We start from the raw sequence: 19,150 nt of genomic DNA, 5'->3' as shown, positions 1-19,150 counted from the left end.
GGTTCCCCACGCAGACTGCCAAAGTCGTTTGGCAGAATGCCTCATCGCCAGGACTTTCCAACAAGCACAAGGACATTGTTTGGCTGGCGGTGAGAGGGCTCTGCCTGTGAGATCCTTTACGCATGCCCGGAATCTCTGTGCCACCGCACGCTGCCCTCGAGGTGGCTGCGGGGGGCGGGGTGACGAGACTGTCGATCACCTCCTTCTGGAGTGTGCCTATGCGCAGGAGGTCTGGAGGGGGATGCAGTGGTATTTGTCGAGGTTCGTCCTGAGCAGCTCTGTGACGCGGGACTCCGTGCTCTACAGGCTGTTTCCCGGGACGCACACTGAGACCAACATCAACTGCGCCTGGAGGACCATCAATGCGGTGAAGGACGCTCTTTGGTCTGCCTGCAACTTGCTGGTCTGCCAGCTGAAAGAACTGACCCCGACCGAATGTTGCAGACTGGCGCAATCCAAGGTCCAGGACTACATGCTGATGGACGCGCTAAAGCTTAGGGCAGCCGCCGCCAAGGTGCGGTGGGGAAAGACCACGGTGTGAAACCCCTCGTCCAGAATAGAAAAAAGGGCCCTATCTGGTAACTGGGCCCAGCTGGCGCCTTCCCCAACTGGTCAGGGGGCCAACGGGGACTGTGCGGGGTGACGACTGCCGGGGTATTTTCTTTGCTTTGTTTTGTTTTTCTTCTTTGTTTGTTTTTTTCCCTTAGTTGATGTATGTACCCCCTGGGTTACCCGGAGCGGCTTGCATGACTGGGTAGGTGTATAAATATGGTTTTTTTGTACATCTTATGAATAAAGTATATTTTTTCAAATAAAAAAGTGACGAAACGTCTGAAAACGAACCTTCAAGCTCAGCGAGCAAACTCACACTCAAATGGTATTTGTCACAAGGATAGCTCCATTCCATCCATCATCTAATGGTCTCGCGTAAAGAGCAGTCCAAATTTTGAAGGCAGGCTTGAAGAAATCCTCTCCCTATTTATTTTAGAAACCCCTTCCCCTTCCCCATTTCTGAAGGGTCTAGGCCTGAAAGGTCAGCCTTCCTGCTCCTCTGATGCTGCTTGGTCTGCTGTGTTCATCCAGCTTTACACCTTGTTATCTCACCTTCTCAACTGTCCTGGTTCCTACTTGATTGTAGGATTAGCCCTCTTGCAATGATCGGGATAGCTCCAGCAAACTTGCTACTGTTGAGAAGACCTTGCACCAGATTAAATTTGATCTTCCTGGACCTGTGGTGGCGGCAGGTGGCTGGGGGGTGGGGAACGGTGTGTGATGGAAGGGGAGGAAACGGCATCAGGAATGCTGTTATGTTAACTGATCCTTTTCTTCACAGATGCTGCCAGACCTGCTAAATGTTTCCAGCAGCTTCTGTTTTTGTTTCTGAAACCTGTTCTGAGCAGGCTTCAGATGTTGACAGATTATTCCTCATGTGAAGTCTAGAACATAAATAAAGTCTTAACATAAGAAACTATTTGGCACTGAGATTAGGAGGAATTTATTCACACATTTATGGTTATGAATCCTCAGAATTATCTGCTCAAAATTCTCAGATTGCTATAAGTCTCCTGTCATTAAGTATATTCAAGTTTGATATTGATAGATTTGTACTTTGCAGGAATCATGAAATATGTAGATTGGGCAGAAATGTGGTTGCATTTGAGGATTGCTTAGTTAGAATCAGAGTCAGAGTTGTACAGCACCAAACAGAGCCTTCAGTCCAACTCACCCGTGGTGTTGCTGAATGGCTGAGCAATCTTCTGGGACCAGATAGCCTATCAACTCTCCAGTTTCCGAGTTACTATGGTTTTGGACAATCACTTTTTTAAAATCAAATGTAGGTGACAACATTGTATGAAATTCACATTTCATACAAACATGAACAAGAAACAAGAATTAGGCTACTTGGGCCCTTCCAGCATGTTCTGCTATTTAATAAATTCACTGCTGATCTGATTTTTAACCTTAACTCTTCATTCCTGCAAAGCCCTATAGTCTAGATTATCAAGGGGATGAAAGAGTATCTGTTTCAGCCCTAAAATAGTTTGCATCCCTGCCTTTTAAAGATTGGAATAAAACTCAAGAACCTAAACTAAATTTTGTACTCAAGATGGTCTTTGTACTTTCACTCAGACCTTTTACTTTCATCAGTTTGGCTAGCATCCTATGAAAACGCTTAAACTGAAAAGTTTAAATCAAATAGCTTATCCAAATCCGTAAACGGATTAACCCATGTACAAAACGTAAATTTTGAATGCCAGGCCTATATCCACTGATCTTTTGTCAACGTATGCGAAAATTTAAGGAAAGGACTGATCGTAGTTCATAAATTGCGCTATTCCATGAGTATTCAGCAAGGGTAGTCAAAAAATTCTCTCTCCGACTTGCTGGCAACTCTTCGTGACAATTAACTCGTTCTGATGCAAAAAGCAATATCTACAACTTGCATCCAATTCATGCAACAATAAACCTTGCAACAACATTTCGAGATTGCTATCGCATTTTACATACGTCGACTTTTTGCTAAACTACTCGATCACTATTACCTGTTTCATGGTTGATGTTGCACTGATTGAGTCGGTAGCTATAGAAACACGAGCAGTTGGGCTTGTTAGGGAAGGGGTGCGTGTGCACAGTGCCCTCTGGGAACTGTAGTTCTGCGCTGGCACTTGGGACACGCTCCCTCTCTTTATTATTTCGAATCATTGAGGTTGTAATTTTTACAGTGATTACCTTTAGATTACCCTTTTCACCGTGTCGGTGATATTGAGAAGCTGTGCTCCGTTTAGGAAGTTAAGTGCTACATTTTTCACTCTCAAAAATTGCATGAGTTTTTTTTAAAACAATGGTGGGAAAATCGCGTTTCGTACCTGGCAGAAATCTGTCTCTTCGGCGACCCATAAGCTGGCCAGTTCCGTATCAAGGTCGGATTCGGAATCCGTTTTGTGGTTTCTGTCCCATAAAACATTGTTGGTCTGCATCGTGAGTGGTGTCGCAACTTATTATTTATCGGTAGGAAGTCTCCTGAATGTGAAGAGTCTTCAATTTCCTTTCCGTTAAAGAATTATTTTGTAAACCATCAGCTGACTTGACTGGGATGGAGCAGAGAGAGAGAGAGAGATTGTGGCGGCTGTTGATACCAATTAAAATCCTGAGTAACTGTTGTTTGGGATACACTCAGTTTCTATTTGAGGGGATCCTTTTGCTTTGACCAATTTATTTTGCTTTCTCTCTCTCTCTGGCTGGCTGCTCCCCTTTTTTGCGGATAAGTCAGACGATGTCGCTGCCGCCGCCTCTTGTCGCTGAAGAGGCTCCGGCCTCAACCGTTGACCGTTTGACTGCGCGTGAGTTTTCAAAGCTGGCGCGCGAGCAGCAGGACAGGTATCTTAGAACAGTCACCCTGAACACCTCCATTACTTCTCCAGCTTTCTTCCTCCACCTTTCTTCCTCCACCTTTCGACACTTTTAGTGACAGTGACACGCGGAATTAACAACGCAATTTGAGGGCATTCTAGCATCCGCCGACCCTTTCTTCCCTTCCTGTTTTATGTATTTACCTAATTTTCCCTTCAGTTCAGTTGCTGAGGCAAACGGGCATTCACTTTGGTGGCAAGAATGGGAAGTTTATTTTTGAGAAAGGCCTAGCCGAAACTTGTGTTGAATAGAAATTTATTGTCACGTGTACCTTTACATGAAAAATACAGAGAAAAGTTTTATAAGTCGTCTCACCACAGGCTTGTATTAATGACGTAGGTCATACATAACTCTTTAAAGTTTAAATTAAGACAAAGTTCGTTGCAGTTCAGTTAACGACTCGTGCTCGGAGAAAGCTGGTTTAAGGAATGTTGGAATATCCTGAAGACGTAGCTGGGACGAGACCGCCACCCTGGGCAAGGCCGCCACAAGGCATGATGTCATTGGGCTAGGAGAAGCCTTCTTTTCCCGATCAGACGCTGCCGCCGGTCCACTATAGAACATAGAACATAGAACAGTACAGCACAGAACCTTCTGTGCTGTTCGCTGATGCTTCCGCTCCTTCAGGCACCCGGGCATAGCTGCGGACCCGGAGCCTCTGGTCAGCCCAAGACGAGCTATTCGCTAGATAGTATACCCTGGGCTGTGGTAGAGCTGTGCCTGGCTCGTGCTGGCGTTACTACCGTAGGCCATCTCCTTCACCTGCCACTCTCCAGGCTTTAAAGAAGGGGGACAAAAAAAGAGAAAGAAAGCGGACAAATGTGGAAGAGCCCTGGGCTCAGCTCCCCTACACCACTGTCATTCTTGAATATGTGTTGATGATCAGAGGGAGTTGGATATTCTATGTCTAGAAAGGTAGCCCTTAATAAGTGGCATGGAGACTCAGGAAGATAAATCCCAGCCATCATTTCAAAGGGGTAGAGTACACTAATAGTTAAGCGTTGATAATTTTGCGTAATGTTTTAGACGGACCCACACCAGGAATAATCGTGCAGAGTTTGGTTTTGATAATTTTAAGAAAGATATATCTTCCCTGAAGATTATAAGGCTACAATCGAGGGGTAGGAGTTGACTCCTTGAGCCTTCCGTGTCAGTTAATCAGATCATGACTGATCTGATTAACCGTAAATTCACATTCCTACCTGTCCTGAACCTTACACCACATTCAAGAATCTCTTCACTCTGTCTTAAACATTTCAGAGAAGCTGTTTCCACAGTGTTGGGAGTTGTCTACCCGAGATGGCATTAAATAGGTTTATGGATGGATAAATTATTTCTTGTTCTTTTGTGCAGGATGGGGCTTTTGAAAGTAGAGTTGGGGCTGTAGATTTGTCGAGTTTGCATTGAATCACAGAGTAGGGCTTGATAGGCCATCTAGTTTACTCCTGTCACTTTGTTTTTCATGTCAAAGAAATTTTTTTTGAAAAAACATGGATTTTTCATTTATTTTGTTTCTAGAATGTCCATGAAATGAATCCTGTAAATTTTGAAGACTGTAAAACAAAACAAATCTGAGAGCTGATCATCTTATCTGCGTTGCTCATAAGCGTAGGGTAACCAGCAGATGCTATCTTGAATCTTTTTACGTAATTCACAACTGCTTGAATTTTGAAGAGATAATGGGAACTGCAGATGCTGGAGGTTCCAAGATAATAAAATGTGAGGCTGGATGAACACAGCAGGCCAAGCAGCATCTCAGGAGCACAAAAGCTGACGTTTCGGGCTTGAATTTTGAAGCCTGTTTGTGTTTATTGTACTGAGTTGACAGGTGCCCAGATCCCTGGAAGTGGAAACACAGGTGAATAAGATAGTCAAGGAGGCATACAGCATGATTGCCTTCTTCGGCTGGGGCTTTGAATATAAAAGTTGGCAAGTTATGTTACAGCTGTATAAAACTTTAGTTAGGCCACGTTTGGAACATTGCTTGCAGTTGTGGTTGCCAAACTACCAGAAGAATATGGATGCTTTTGGAGAAAGTGTAGACTAGTTTTACCAGAATGTTGCCTGGTCTGGAGGATTTTAGTTATGAGGAGAGGTTGGATAAACTTGAATTGTTTTCACCTGAAAGACGGAGGCCGAGGGGCAACCTGATTAGAGGTCTACAAAATTGAGAAGCATAAATAGGTTGGTAGTCAGAGGCTTTTTCCCAGAGGGCACAGGCTCAAGGTGGGAGTGTGGGGAAGGTTGTGGAATTTAGAGAAGTGTGGGGGAAAATTTTTCAGAGGCTGGTGGGTGCCTGGAACACATTGCCAGTGGAGATGGCAGAAGCGGGCAAGTTTGTTACATTTGAGGCATATCTTGATGGACTCGTGAACAGAAGGATAGAAAGTATATAGGCAATAAATAGCAAGGTTTAATAAGAACTATGAGTTGGCGCAGGTGTGGTGGTCCAAAGGGCCTGGTTATGTGCTATATTATTCATTGTCAAAAGAACACATAACAATAGAACAATGAAGGAGTTGCAATATAGTTGCACATAAGGATGGTGAATGGCTTGGAAGGAAGTTTGTCAGTGGTGGTGTTCGCATATGTGTGCTGCCCTTGTCGCCCCAGCGGGCTGAAGTTACAAGTTTTTTGAAAGTGCTGTTGAAGGAAGTTTGGGATGAACTACTGCGGTGTATATTGTACGTACTACGTATTGTGTTGGTGTGCAGGGAACGAATATTGATACTAATAAATGGGTTTCCAAAGGAGTAGGCTGCTTTTCTTTGCTGTCAATCTTCTCAGATACCTAGAATTCCTAAGTGGTGTTAAGCTACATTCATCCAAGAAAGTGAAAAGTCCTCCACCACACTTCTAACTCGTACCTTTTTGTAGATTTTGAATAGGCATTGGGGAGGCAGGTGAGTCAGTCACTGAAGGATTCTTAGCTTTTGACCTGGCTACTGTATTTATATGGCCGAAACAAAGAGAATGCTGAAGAAACTCAGGCCGGGCAGCATCTGTGGAGAGAGAAACAGTTAATGTTTTGAGCCCCAGATGACTCTTCAGAACCGGTTTATACAGTTGGTTCAGTTCACTTGTGGTCAGTGGTAACTCCCAGGATATGATAAGAAGGAAATCCAGGAAAGTTGTTGCTGTTGAACATCAAGGAGAGATAGTTGAGTTATCATGTTGGAGATGGCCATTGTCTGGCACATACGTTGTTTGACTGTTAGTCGTCACTCAACATCCCAAGCCTGTATGTCAAATGGGTCTCTATTCACATGGACACAGACTGCTTCAAAAACTTGGGAGCAGGGAATGGTGCTGAAAAACATGCAATCATCAGCAAATATCACCACTTCTGACTTTGATTCAAAATGTGGAGGATGCTGGTGTTGAACTGTGGTGGACAAAGCCTGAAGTCATGGGACACCAGGTTATAGTCCAACTGGCTTATTTGAAATCACAAGCTTTCAGAACGCTGCTTCTTCATCGGGTGAAGTGATGTTTTAGTAACACCTGCCTACTTTATTACATTTGCCTTCCCAATTACCTGTTGAACTAGCATGCTAGCCTCTTGATTCTTCAATGGAAACAATTCTGGAGTTCCAAGTTTTAACCTGCTTGTGGTTGTCAGCATTAATGTGCTATTTTGGAACTTGCTACCAACCTCTAGAATGTAACGCACGAGAATCATGACCCTTCAAGTTACTCTCTTTGTTTACAATCATCTGCATTTCCCTAGTGCAGGATTATTATCCGACAGAAATTATTGTCCGGTCTTAACTTTCTGAGAAATGGCTAATTGCGTTGTATGAACAAAAAGTTAATTTCATGAGATACCAACAAAGTCAGTACTTAAAATGCCCATCACAAATTGACTGGGCAGGCAATGGTGATCGGCAGTTAGGAACTGCTCCAGTTGCCGTTGCCAAGATACTTGTGCTTGCTCTCTCATTAACGCTTACAGTTTTCAATGCTGCTGAAGAAATCTTGGTGACTTGCCCCAGTTTCATCCAGACAAATTGAGAGTTTTTGATTTGTATAATGATTGAGAATGCCCCACAAAACATGACAATCTAGAATGAGAGTTAGGTTTAGAATAAGGGGCAGCAAATCTAAAACCGAGATGAGGAGAAATTACTTCGCTCAAAGGGTTGTGAATTTGTGGAATTTGCTACTTCATGGCGTTTTGGATGTCAGGACATTGTTTATCTCCTCCTTGAAAAAATTCACATCTTTACTTAGTAATTGGTTGAAGGCTCATGGGAAGCAGGCAGGAAACTTGAGTTGAGGCCAAGCTGAGATCAGCCATGATCATATTGAATCCAGAGCAGGATCAAGATGCTGAATTGCCTCCACTTGCTCCTAGTTCTTATGTTCCTGCCATTGGCAAATTCTAAGTGGTGATAGGCTTGGAGAAGCGAGTTGAATTGCTTACTTGCCGGTTTGTGTAACCACAATTTGTGTGGGCAGTGCAGTTAAGTTCCTGAATAATGATAAACTCCAGGATGTTGTTGGTAATGCCTTTTGAGTGGAATGAGGAGATGTTTATTACTTGGCCCATGTGTAGTGCAGATTTGCAAGGTCCTATTAAAAATTGTTGACAATTGTGTTTGTGCACAAAAAAGTTGATTTGTGTAGAACCTTGTCTTGAAGAAGTTCGTACTTTGCTACCATGGTGTGATAACCTCTAGTAGCCCAGAATCCTATAGAGTCATATAGCACAGAAACAGACCCTTTGGTCCAACTCATTCATGCCAACCAAGTTTCCCAAATTAAACTCATCCCACTCGTGTCCGTTTGGCCCATCTCTCTCTAAACCTTACCTATTCATGGACCTATCCAAATGTCTTTTAAATGTTGTAACTGTACCTACCTGCATCTACCACTTCCCCTGGCAGTTTGAATCAAAGTTGCTCCTCTGGTCCCTTTTTTTTTAAATCTTTCTCTTCTCACCTTAAAATTATGCCCCTTAGCTTTAAACTCGTCCACCCTGGGGAAAAGATCTTTTGCTATTCGTCCTATCTGGACCCCTCATGATTTTATAAATCACTAAGGTCAGTCTCCAGCATCCTACGCTCGGGTTGAAAAAAAACTCTAGCCTGTCATTATAATTCAAACCCTCTACTTACATTTCATAGACCTTTGATTTCAATTCTATCACAACAGTTTGGGGTATTTTGAATCTAGTGTCAAGTTTTAAAAAAACTCATGTACTACTCATCACCAGATCCCTTCGGTTCAATCCAGTCCTGGTCTCCCCTATGTGACTGGTCCCAGATGAAAAAATATTTGAACAATTGATCAAGCAACTTGGGGTTCTCAATAAATAAGTTATATTCCTACAACACAATACCTGGAGAGTATGTGAATGTCAAATCACTATGAACACTATCTCTCTTGTATTAATTAAAATATTAAATTTCACCTAATTGAGTCAAGCCACTTCACATGGTGGGCATGCTCTGCGAGTAAGATGTGCAGCTGTCTGGTTTGAACTCATGTAGGTTACTGGACTGGAACAGCTTTAGAACCCTTCAACACAGAAAACGTGTTTCAAATATATACACAATTAGTTTCAATCTCCTGCTTTGACATGGTAAGTTTTTTTTTTCCTTTTCAAGTATGCGTTCAGTTTCATTTAGAAGTTGCTGTTGACACTCTTAGTGTTTATTAAACCTATAGAAAGTGATTTGTTGGACTATGAAATACTTATTTTGTTTCTTGTTGTAGATACTGTGTGACCTGCAATGCGACCTAAGCAGATCGTGATGTTCTAACTTGTCAGAAGTCAATTTTGTCATCATGCCAACAGTGCGACCAGTCATTAGCTGTGTTCAGAAACTGGTCCTGTATGAAACTCGAGCTGTATGTTCAATTTTCACCTATTTATGTTTTGACAGTGGACTTTACAATTCTTACTGATTGCATCTAACTTTTTTGTGTTCAGAGGGAATTAGTACAGATTGTTTAGGATAACTATGGGTAAATGAGTTGTTTATGGCGAGAAAATATGAAGAGAATTCCAAAAAAAATTGCATTCTACTCTATATTTTTGTGCCTAAATTGTTTCTTTTTAATAAAAAGCATAATATTGCTCAACTCTCAATTGCACAGGCTGATCACAAGATCACTATTTCGCAAATCTTCTGAATTCCCTGCATTATATAGACATTGCAGCTAAAACTGACTCAAAGGAGTTGAGCTGTCTGCTTCCAGGCAGCTTTGGGGTAGACTTACTTTTCAAATACAAAAAATATTGCTGCACTTTTGGCTACTTTCCATATGGATCCTATCTGCCAGGAGAGGAATTACTATCAATTGGACATTTGATTTAGAGTCCAGTAATTCAATAAATAGATACCAACGCCTTTAGAATCTCTTTGTGTGAGGGGTGGAGAAAAACACAAGTTTTAATTTTTCTATCTTCCCTTTCATCTAACCAATCTAGCAAATCTTATCTGAACTACCTCCAACATATTTGCACCCTTGCTTAAACACTGCAGTTTTGCTCTCCTGATTTGAGGTGTGGTCTCACAGATGCCCTGTATAACTGAAGCATAACATCAATTTCTCTCATCATAAAGGATAACCTTTTTATTATCTCCTAGTAAGCAGGTACAGCTCATAACTAACTTTTTGTGACTCCTGCTAAATGAAGGATTAATTCCAGAAGCCAGGAGATAATCTATAGCCCCATCATTGTGCAATCACTATCTTGTTCTTGAGTCCTACCTATACAGCCTTGCTGAATAAACCCTCCAAGATGTTGTCTTTGTGTGGCTGTAGCATGCTCCTTAATCAGCAATATAACTCCCCCACTCCTTTTCCATCCCTCTTTATGATGCCTGAAATAACGAAATCCTAGAATGTTGAACTGCCAGTCCTGCCCTTGTCTCAGTGAAGTTTCTGTATTAGCTACAATGTTTAGTTCTATGTACTAATCCAGGTTCTAAACCAATCAGCACTACATGTTCTACTTCTTGCATTAAAATAACTACACTTCAGACTGCCAGTCTTCATTAACTGGCCTTGCCTGTTTTGGCAATTAGACTTGACTTAACTCACCCTTCTCCTCAATTACTGCACGTGCTGACCTACTGGTCTGGCTGCCACCCCTTGCCATACTAGTTTAAACCTCTCATGTGGCACTAGCAAACCTCTCTGCATGGGTAGTGGTGCCCCTCCTGTTTCGGTGCAACCCATCGTTCCTGTGCAGGCCCCTGTTGCACTGGAAGGGATCGCAATAGTCCCGATATCTGAAACCCTCCCTCCTACACCAGCTCTTCAGCCATTTATTCAACCGTATTATCTTCCTGTTTCTAGCCTCACTTGCACAGGGCACGGAGTAATCCTGAGATTATAGCCCTAGATGTCCTGCTTTTGAACTTTCCACCTAACTCCCTAAATTCCACTTGCAGAGCCTCCTATCTCTTCCTGTTTATGTCGTTAATGCCAATATAAGCCACCACCTCTGGCTGCTCGCCCTCCCCTTTCAGAATATCCCGTGCCTACATGGATTTATCATTCACCCTGGCACCAGGGAGGCTTCATAACATGCTGGAGTCTTGCACCCACAGAAGTGCCTTTCATGTACCCCCTGTCCCTGCCACTTGCCCACAATTTGATCCTCCCTGCTGTACATCAGGGCCAGTCGTGGTGCCACTGATCTGGCTTTGCTGTTGCTCCCTCCTGAAAGGCCATTCTCCCACTACACCTGGCCAAACAGTATCCAAAGTGGTGTGTTTGTTTGATTGGGGAATAGGCACAGTGGTCTCCTGCTCTGCCTGTCTGCCCCTGTTGATCACCCATCTGTCCAGCTGAACCTTTGATTTAACCATGTCCCTGAAACTCATACCTTTTAAAAGTATCAGAGATAATGGGAACTGCAAATGCTGGAGAATCCAAGATAACAAAGTGTGAAGCTGTATGAACACAGCAGGCCAAGCAGCATCTCAGGAGCACAAAAGCTGACGTTTCGGGCCTAGACCCTCAGACCCTCTGATGAAGGGTCTAGGCCCGAAACATCAGCTTTTGTGCTCCTGAGATGCTGCTTGGCCTGCTGTGTTCATACAGCTTCACACTTTATTATCTACCTTTTTAAAAGTTTCAGCTTTCCATTATCTTTGGTCAGCAGCAGCAGCAGTGTGTACCATCAACAAGATGCGCTGCTTAAATTCATCAAGGCCCCTTAGACAACAATTTCCAACCCATTTCCATCTAGAAGGACAAAGGCAGCAGATACATAGGGACACCACCACCTGCAAGTTCCCTTCCAAGTCACTCGCCATTCTGATTGGAAATATATTGTTAGTGGCACTGTGTCAAAATGTTCCAACACCTTCTCTAAAGGCGTAGTGTGCCTATCCATTGAAATGAACTGTAGCAGTAGAAGAAGGCAGCTCACTTGAACAGCTTGAGATGAATAATAAATGGCTTAACCAGTGACTTCCATATCTCATAAGTGAATAAATGAAAAAAATCTTCTGAATTGTAAACATATATACTTTCTTGGTAGAATTCGATTTAGTGTTGTTAGAGCTTTGTTAGTTGAATCCTGAGAGCATAATACTAATCTGCCAACAATTAACATAGGTTTGTGGAGTAGCAAGGGTATAATTCTTCATGGGGAAAGAACGTGAACGGTTGATCTTGGAATGCACAGAACATTCAGTAAGGACAAATGCAGTTTTGTCTTAAAATATTGAGAAATTTGAAGATGAAGCAACTGTGTTTTAGAATAAAAAATATGTATTGGTGAATGTATGCTTTTTTTTTCTTAGAGATACTTCCTGGTTGGAAGCAATCATGCGGAAACCAAGTTCAGAGTTCTGAAAATAGATCGTACAGAACCTAAGGATTTGGTGGTTATTGATGACCGCGTAAGTGCCATCAGAAGCCTTGTGAATGGTTTTGTTTCATTATGCTGGGTTGTTGAAACATTTATATACTCCTCAGTAGAATTGAATTACATATACTTGGCCCAGTTATGCAGAGTTCAAAACACATATAATTTCATCTTCTCATGTAATCCATCTTGGCAGCATTACAATAATTCCACAGGACTGTGTCCACCACTGTGGAAAATGTATTTACAATTTTGTGGACTGGATTTGTCATTACTTCTATGTACTTTCTCAAAAACCCTCAGTAAGTCAGTCAGCATCTGTTTAGAGAATGAACTTTGCAAATGTGATTTGATTATTTCAGATTGGTGTAGATCTGACACGTTAACTTAAGAATTCTTCTTGACAAATGTTGATTGTTATGATTTTACTGGGGGACCAGCAATTTGTGAAAAGAAATTTGAACTCTGCAGTTCTTGAATGAAATAATTATGCCGTAAGGTTTCTCATTTCAGGTAAGTAAATTGAAAATAAGCCTTAAGTTTTAAAATTTTGTTATTGATCCCAATTTTTTTGAATTTGTACTCCAATTCCAAAATACTTGTACTTTGTTTTGTTTTGATTTAGCATGTGTACAATCAACAAGAAGTTCAGGAACTTTTGAGTCGCCTTGACATAGGAAATCGATCGAAAATGGGGCAGAAGGGATTATCTGGCCTCTCTCGTGCTGTATCTGCTTTTGGCATCGTTGGTAAGAAATTGCAAAGAGCCGTCAAAGCTTATCCCATTTTTCAAGGGATTACCTTGTAGTGTATTAACCGTACAACTGTTACATTACACTTAGTGCTGCAGACCGATACTGGTGCTGGATACCATATTTGCCCCGCAGAGAAATATTGTGTGATGAAGACTGTTATGCCTGTGGCATGTAATATTGCATTTGATGTGCAAACCCTTACATTAAAATCTGAGTGCCATGGATTTCCTTACCATAAAACGGTAGCAAATCATTGATGTTGTGGACAAACCAGAGATCAAGCATGCATAAAAAGCTATCTTCAAAATTCTGAGTATGCTAATTGGAACCTGTTCTGAGAAACCTGAGACTTAAAAGATGGACTTACACAAAACAAATCCCACCATCCCCTCCTCAAATCTGCAAGATGGTCAATTGTATCTCCAGAACACAGCAGTAAAAGAAAGGTAAAGTCACCATGGATTCAGAAAACCATAAGGCTGCTCCCCCATTAAAGCTCACAAATGGGAGGTTTAACCTGAGAATCACCGCACCTCAGGTGAGGAGTAAGGTTGAGAAGACGGGACCTTCATGATAACTTCAGCCACATGCTCGTTCAGAAAGTAAGGAGGCATGGGATCCAGGGAAATTTGGCTGTCTGGATACAGAATTAGCTGTCCAATAGAAGACAGAGGGTGGTGGTAGATTGAAAGTATTCAGCCTGGAGCTTGGTGACTAGTGGTATGGCGCAGGGATCTGTTTTAGGACCTGTGATCTTTATAAATGACTTGGATGAGGAAGTGAACAGGTGGGTTAGTAAGTTTACTGAAGAAACAAAGGTCGGTGGAGTTGTGGATAGCATGGAGGGCTGTTGTAGGTTGCAACGGGACGTTGACAGGATGCAGAGCTGAGCAAAGAAGTGACAGATGGAATTCAACCTGGAAAAATGAGAAGTGATTCATTTTGGAAGGTCAAAATTGAATGCAAAATACAGGGCTAATGGCAGAATTCTTGGCAGTGTGAAGGAACAGAGGGTTCTTGGGGCCCACATCCATAGATTCCTCAAAGTTGCCACCCAAGTCAATAGGGTTGTTAGGAAGGTGTATGGTGTGTTGTCTTTCATTGGCAATTGAGTTTAAGATCCTCGAGGTTATCCTGCAGCTCTACAAAACCATGGTTAGGCCAGACTTGGAATAGTGTGTTCTGTTCCGGTCGCCTCATCTATAGGAAGAATGTGGAAGCTGTAGAGCGCAGAGGAGATTTATCAGGAGGCTGTCTGGACTGGAGGCCCAGTCTTATGAGGAAAGGTTGTGGGGGCTAGGGCTTGGAGCGAAGAAGGATGAGAGGTGAGTTGATAGAGGTGTACATGATGGTGAGAGGCATAGATAGAATGGATAGCCAGAGACTTTTTCCCAGGGCAGAAGTGACTCTCACAAGGAGGCATAATTTTAAGGCGACTGGAGGAAGGTATAGGTGAGATGTCAGAGGTAGGTTCTTCACACACAGTGGTGGGTGGGTATAATGTACTGCCGGCAGTGATAGTAGAGTCACATACGTTAGGGACGTTTAAGTGACTCTTGGATAGGCACTTGGATGATAGTAAAACAAAGGATATGCAGGTTAGTTTTGATCTTAGAGTAGGATGACGGGTTGGCACAACATTGTGGGCCAAAGGGCCCGTACTGTTCTGTGTTCTAACTGACACCTTCCCTCCCCACGTCAAGTGCAGCCAATTGTCTAGAGGGTTACGTACTAACATGGTTAAAAGATTGATTCATTGATTGACTGGCAGAAAACACAAATATACATAAATTGATCTTTAATTGAATGGCACAATGTGATGACTGGAATCCTACAGAGGCCTACATCGTCGCCTCTATGTTTTACAATTTACATCAATTACTTAGATGAGGGGAGCAAAGGTATCTTATCTAAAGTCACAAACTACAACAAATTAAGTAGGAAAATATATTATGGTGAAGATGGGATTTATGGACATCTACAGAGGCAAAAATTGATCAGGGATAGTCAGCATGAACTTGTGCAAGTAAAATTGTAACTAACAAATTTGATTTTTTTTGAGGAAGTTAGAAAAAAAATTGTTTACCGCTCTGCCCTCATCAATAATTACTTGGACTTTAATGAAGCCTTTGGCAAGGTTCCTCATAGTAAACTAATTAGTAATGTTAGATCAAATGCGATTCAGGATGAACTTGCCAATTGGATAAATAATTGGCTTAACAGCCTGAGACAGTGGTAGCAGAGGGTTGCTTTTGACTGGAGGCCGGTCACCATCGGTGTTCCACAGTGAACAGTTCTGGGTCCTTTTTTTTTTGTTTTGTCATTTATATAAATGATTTGGATAAGAATATAGAAGGCACAGATCAGTAAGTTTGTGGTTGACGCCAAAATTCATTGCATGGTACACAGTGAAGACAATTTTCTAGGAGTACAAAGGGATCTTGATCAAATGGGCCAGTGGGCTGAAAAATGACAGATGGAGTCCAATCTGGATAAATGTGAGGTATTACATTTTGTTACAACAAACAAGAGTAGGGCTTATACAGTTAATGGTAGGGCCTTGGGTAATGTTGCAGAACAGAAGGATCTAGGAGTGCAGGTACATAATTCTTTGAAGTTTCCATCGTAGGACGGTTAAAAAAGGTGTTTGTCACTCTTGCCTTAATTACTCAATCCTTTGAGTGTTGGAGTTGGGAAGTCATGTTGAGGTTGTACAGAATGTTAGTGAGGCCTCTTCTGGAATACAGGGTCCAATTCTGGATGACTAGTTATAAGAAGGCTGTTATTAAGCTGGATAGTGTTCAGAAGAGATTTACCAGAAGGATGCTGGGTATGGAAGGTTTGAGTTATAAAGAAAGGCTGGGACTTTTTTCACTGGCGTAGGAGGTTAAGGAACAACTTTACAGAATTTATAAAATAATGAGGGGTATAGTTGGAGTTATATTGGTAGTTGTCTTTTCCCTAGGATGGGAGATTTCAAGAGCAGGAGACACAATTTAAGGTGAGAGGAGAGAGATTTAAGAGACATAGGGGCAATTTTTTTACACACAGGATAGTTTGTGTGTGGAATAAACTTATTGAGAAAGGAGTAGATGCAATACAATTGCAACGTTTAAAAGTCACTTGGATAAGTTGATGAGTAGGAAAGGTTTGAAGTGATATTGGCCAGGAGCAGTCTGGTGGGACTAGTTTAGTTTGGGATATTGTTCGGCATGGACTGATTTAGACCAAAAGGTTCTGTTTCTGTGCTGTGTGCCTCTATGACATAAAAATGTTGCAGGCAGGTCCAGATAGATTGAATGAGTGAGTAAAATCTGAGAAAATGTGAATTGTCCACTTTGGCACAAAGAGTAAGAAAAGTAAAGTCTCATTTTAATAGAGAGCCTCTGCAAAATTCTTAGCTGTGGATTGATTTAGAATGTTGTAGCTTGAGTCACATCACATTAGTGTACAGATACAGCATACAATTAAGAAGGTCACAGACAGGTTATCCTTTTATGGGAGGAACTGAATGTAAAAGTAAGGATGTAACTCTTCAGTTATTCAGAATATTGATGAAGGCACCCCTCGAATATTCTGTGCATTTTGTGTCCTTATCTAAGGAAGGTTGTAAATGCAGTGGAGGTAATGCAGAGAAGATTTCCTAATTCACTGCCTGAAATGTGTGTTAACTTATGAGGATAAGTTGGACAGTGTTGGTTTGTTTCTACTGGAGTTTAGCTGACTTGATTGAAATGTATCAGATCCTGAATGGACTTGACAGAGTAGTAATGGAAAGGATATTTCCTCTTATGAGTCAGTCCAGAACTAGAGAGCACAGTTTTAAATAAAAACAGATTAGGAGTTGTATTTTTTTCCCTTCAGGGTTGTGTGGCTTTTGAAATTCTGACCACCACGTAACTGATGGTTTACAAAACTTGTCAGAGCTAGCTTTTCATAGCGTAGTCATTGCCTGAATGATACTGTCTCATTATTTGACACACCATGCTATGTTTCCTCTCCTGAATATAGTAGGCCATGTTGCCAATAAAAACAGAATGGTGTAGAATCTCTATAGTTCTGAAGATGAGTCTTACAGGACTTGAAGCATTAACTCTCTTTCTCACTCCACAGTTGCTGCTGGACCTAAGTTCCTTCAGCAATTAATCTTTGTATTTCATATCTTCATATCTATAGTATTTTACTTTTGGTTAAACAGCAGTGCTATCCTTGGTGCTGTGTTTCTTTTCTTTGTCTAATGCCTACACCAAACTCCAAATGCAAGATAATAACCATGACATCACATGAATAGGAGGATGCCAGTCAGCCCCTTCAGAATGTCTTTGCCTGTCCACCTACAATTCGGTCATATCTTAGTCAATCTGACGTTTGTTAAAATTTCATTTAAACACTTTTCATCCATAACCCTCAATATCCTTACGTTGCAGAAATCTGTCGGTCTTCAACTTGAGAATTTCACTGACCCTATACACTCAGCCTTTTGGGGAGGAGGATGAAAAATGGTGTGCCCACCTGATTTCACTCAATTATTTTTCAAGTTTGTGATCAATTATTCTGGATTCCTGCATTCAGAGTAGTAACTAACTACCCAAGCAAATTGTTGTGTTATTTTAAACATTAGCTTACTCCTCAGCCTGTAAGCCATGGAAACTACAGGTCGATTTTGTGCATTATGTCTTCACAAGTTAACCCTTCGTGACCTACCTTAGTTTTATTCAATGTGTACTCTGCTGCCTGTAAGGCCAGTAATCCCTTATTGAGATGTTGTCCAAAAACTCAACAAAGCACTCCCAAGTCTGTATAACTAATACATAATTATTAACATCATTTTCTTTTAAATAAAGGCAAGTGCCTAATTAATGTTTTTTGTACCTATCCATTAGTTTTTAGTAATTTGTGCCTAAAGACACTCCAATCTCTGTGTTCCCCTATGGTTTACTTCTCAGTATTTAAGAATTATTCCCGGCTGTCATTCATGGGTCCTGCAATCATACTTTCCTATAATTGTACTCTATTTGCTATAGATTTTCAATTCTTTTGATTTGTTTGCCCATTTGAAAATTCCCACACGTTCCTGAACAACTTACTCTGCTTCCTGACATTGTATCATCTGCAAACCTGGAGAAACAGCCTTCTATTTCTTCATCCAAAACATTTGATTTGGATGCTGAAAATCTGAAGTCCAAGAACAGATCCCTGGCAACTTGTTACATCTCACCATTTAGTCCGTGTTCCCTTATCCCTACTCCGTCTCCTACCACCAATTAATTTCTAGCCTATTTAATAAACTTACTCTCAAATCTGGGCATTTCCTTTAATTTTCTTTTCACATTTTTAACTCCTACCCTCCACTGCCAGTCACAGGGTTAATAGGGCTAGCTGTTGTGTGTATGACTGCCCTGGTTGAAAGCAATACCTTGGTAGAAATGAGAGAGTGAACAATACAGGAGGAGGAAGATTACATATTCAATCTAGTGCCACATTTTGCCTCCAATGAGCCATCAAGAATTTTTGTTTAAACCAAGATGCAGTAAAATTGTCAGTTATTGTACGTGGTTTGATTTTTGTTCTAATATTGCTGAAGACTAACAATTTATATTTATCTCACACAGGGTTTGTCAGATTTTTAGAAGGATACTATATTGTACTAATAACTAAACGAAGAAAAGTTGCAGATATTGGTGGCCATTCAATTTATAAAATCGAAGACACCAACATGGTCTACATCCCAAATGACTCGGTTAAAATTGCCCATCCAGATGAAACAAAGTAAGTGAACACCGAACAATTTAAACAGATCGAGGACAGTCCAGCAATGAACTAATGCTGATTTGGATAACTTAAAACCCTGTATACCACTTTTACCAAGACTATTGTTTTCACTGCTTTTAGCTCTTGTTTAATTGACATCCTTCCATGTGTACATGATGAATGTAGCTCAGAACCTTAGTGAGGTCAGATGGGATTACCTGCCATACTGTTTCTGATTGCAGAACAAGCCACTTCTGGAAGTGTGAAGTCTGCCACAAGGTGAAATGCCTGAAAACAGACATACTGCTGTGGACACTCTTGGGTGGAATGGTCTCTTAGAGAAGGCAACAATAGCCAAATACATGGTTGACAGTGCTGCACAGAGGAGGATTAAAAA

At 41.4% G+C, this 19,150-nt stretch overlaps 2 protein-coding genes across 5 annotated transcripts in view; one reads left to right on the top strand and one right to left on the bottom strand.

The window, feature by feature from the left end:
* The window catches only part of ak9 (adenylate kinase 9), a 298,446-nt gene extending 295,021 nt beyond the window's left edge, over positions 1 to 3,425 (bottom strand). The window contains exon 1 of one of the 2 annotated variants that reach the window (XM_059645225.1): positions 2,868 to 3,425. In XM_059645225.1, the coding sequence (XP_059501208.1) occupies positions 2,868 to 2,978 (111 nt within the window). In that variant the 5' untranslated portion in view covers positions 2,979 to 3,425. Of the gene's footprint in view, positions 1 to 2,543; positions 2,613 to 2,867 lie in introns of those variants that run through there. The other variant, XM_059645227.1, reaches the window with a different exon arrangement.
* fig4a (FIG4 phosphoinositide 5-phosphatase a) overlaps positions 2,877 to 19,150 on the top strand; it is a 126,043-nt gene continuing 109,769 nt past the window's right edge. The window contains exons 1-5 of one of the 3 annotated variants that reach the window (XM_048531052.2): positions 2,877 to 3,009; positions 9,133 to 9,267; positions 12,183 to 12,281; positions 12,873 to 12,996; positions 18,615 to 18,771. In XM_048531052.2, coding sequence (XP_048387009.1) covers positions 9,205 to 9,267; positions 12,183 to 12,281; positions 12,873 to 12,996; positions 18,615 to 18,771 — 443 coding nt within the window. In that variant the 5' untranslated portion in view covers positions 2,877 to 3,009; positions 9,133 to 9,204. Of the gene's footprint in view, positions 3,010 to 3,081; positions 3,379 to 9,132; positions 9,268 to 12,182; positions 12,282 to 12,872; positions 12,997 to 18,614; positions 18,772 to 19,150 lie in introns of those variants that run through there. The other 2 variants (XM_048531053.2, XM_048531054.2) reach the window with 2 other exon arrangements.

Source organism: Stegostoma tigrinum, chromosome 4 (assembly GCF_030684315.1).
Source record: "Stegostoma tigrinum isolate sSteTig4 chromosome 4, sSteTig4.hap1, whole genome shotgun sequence".
NCBI lineage: Eukaryota > Metazoa > Chordata > Chondrichthyes > Orectolobiformes > Stegostomatidae > Stegostoma > Stegostoma tigrinum.
This window is presented reverse-complemented; position numbering and strand designations above follow the sequence as displayed.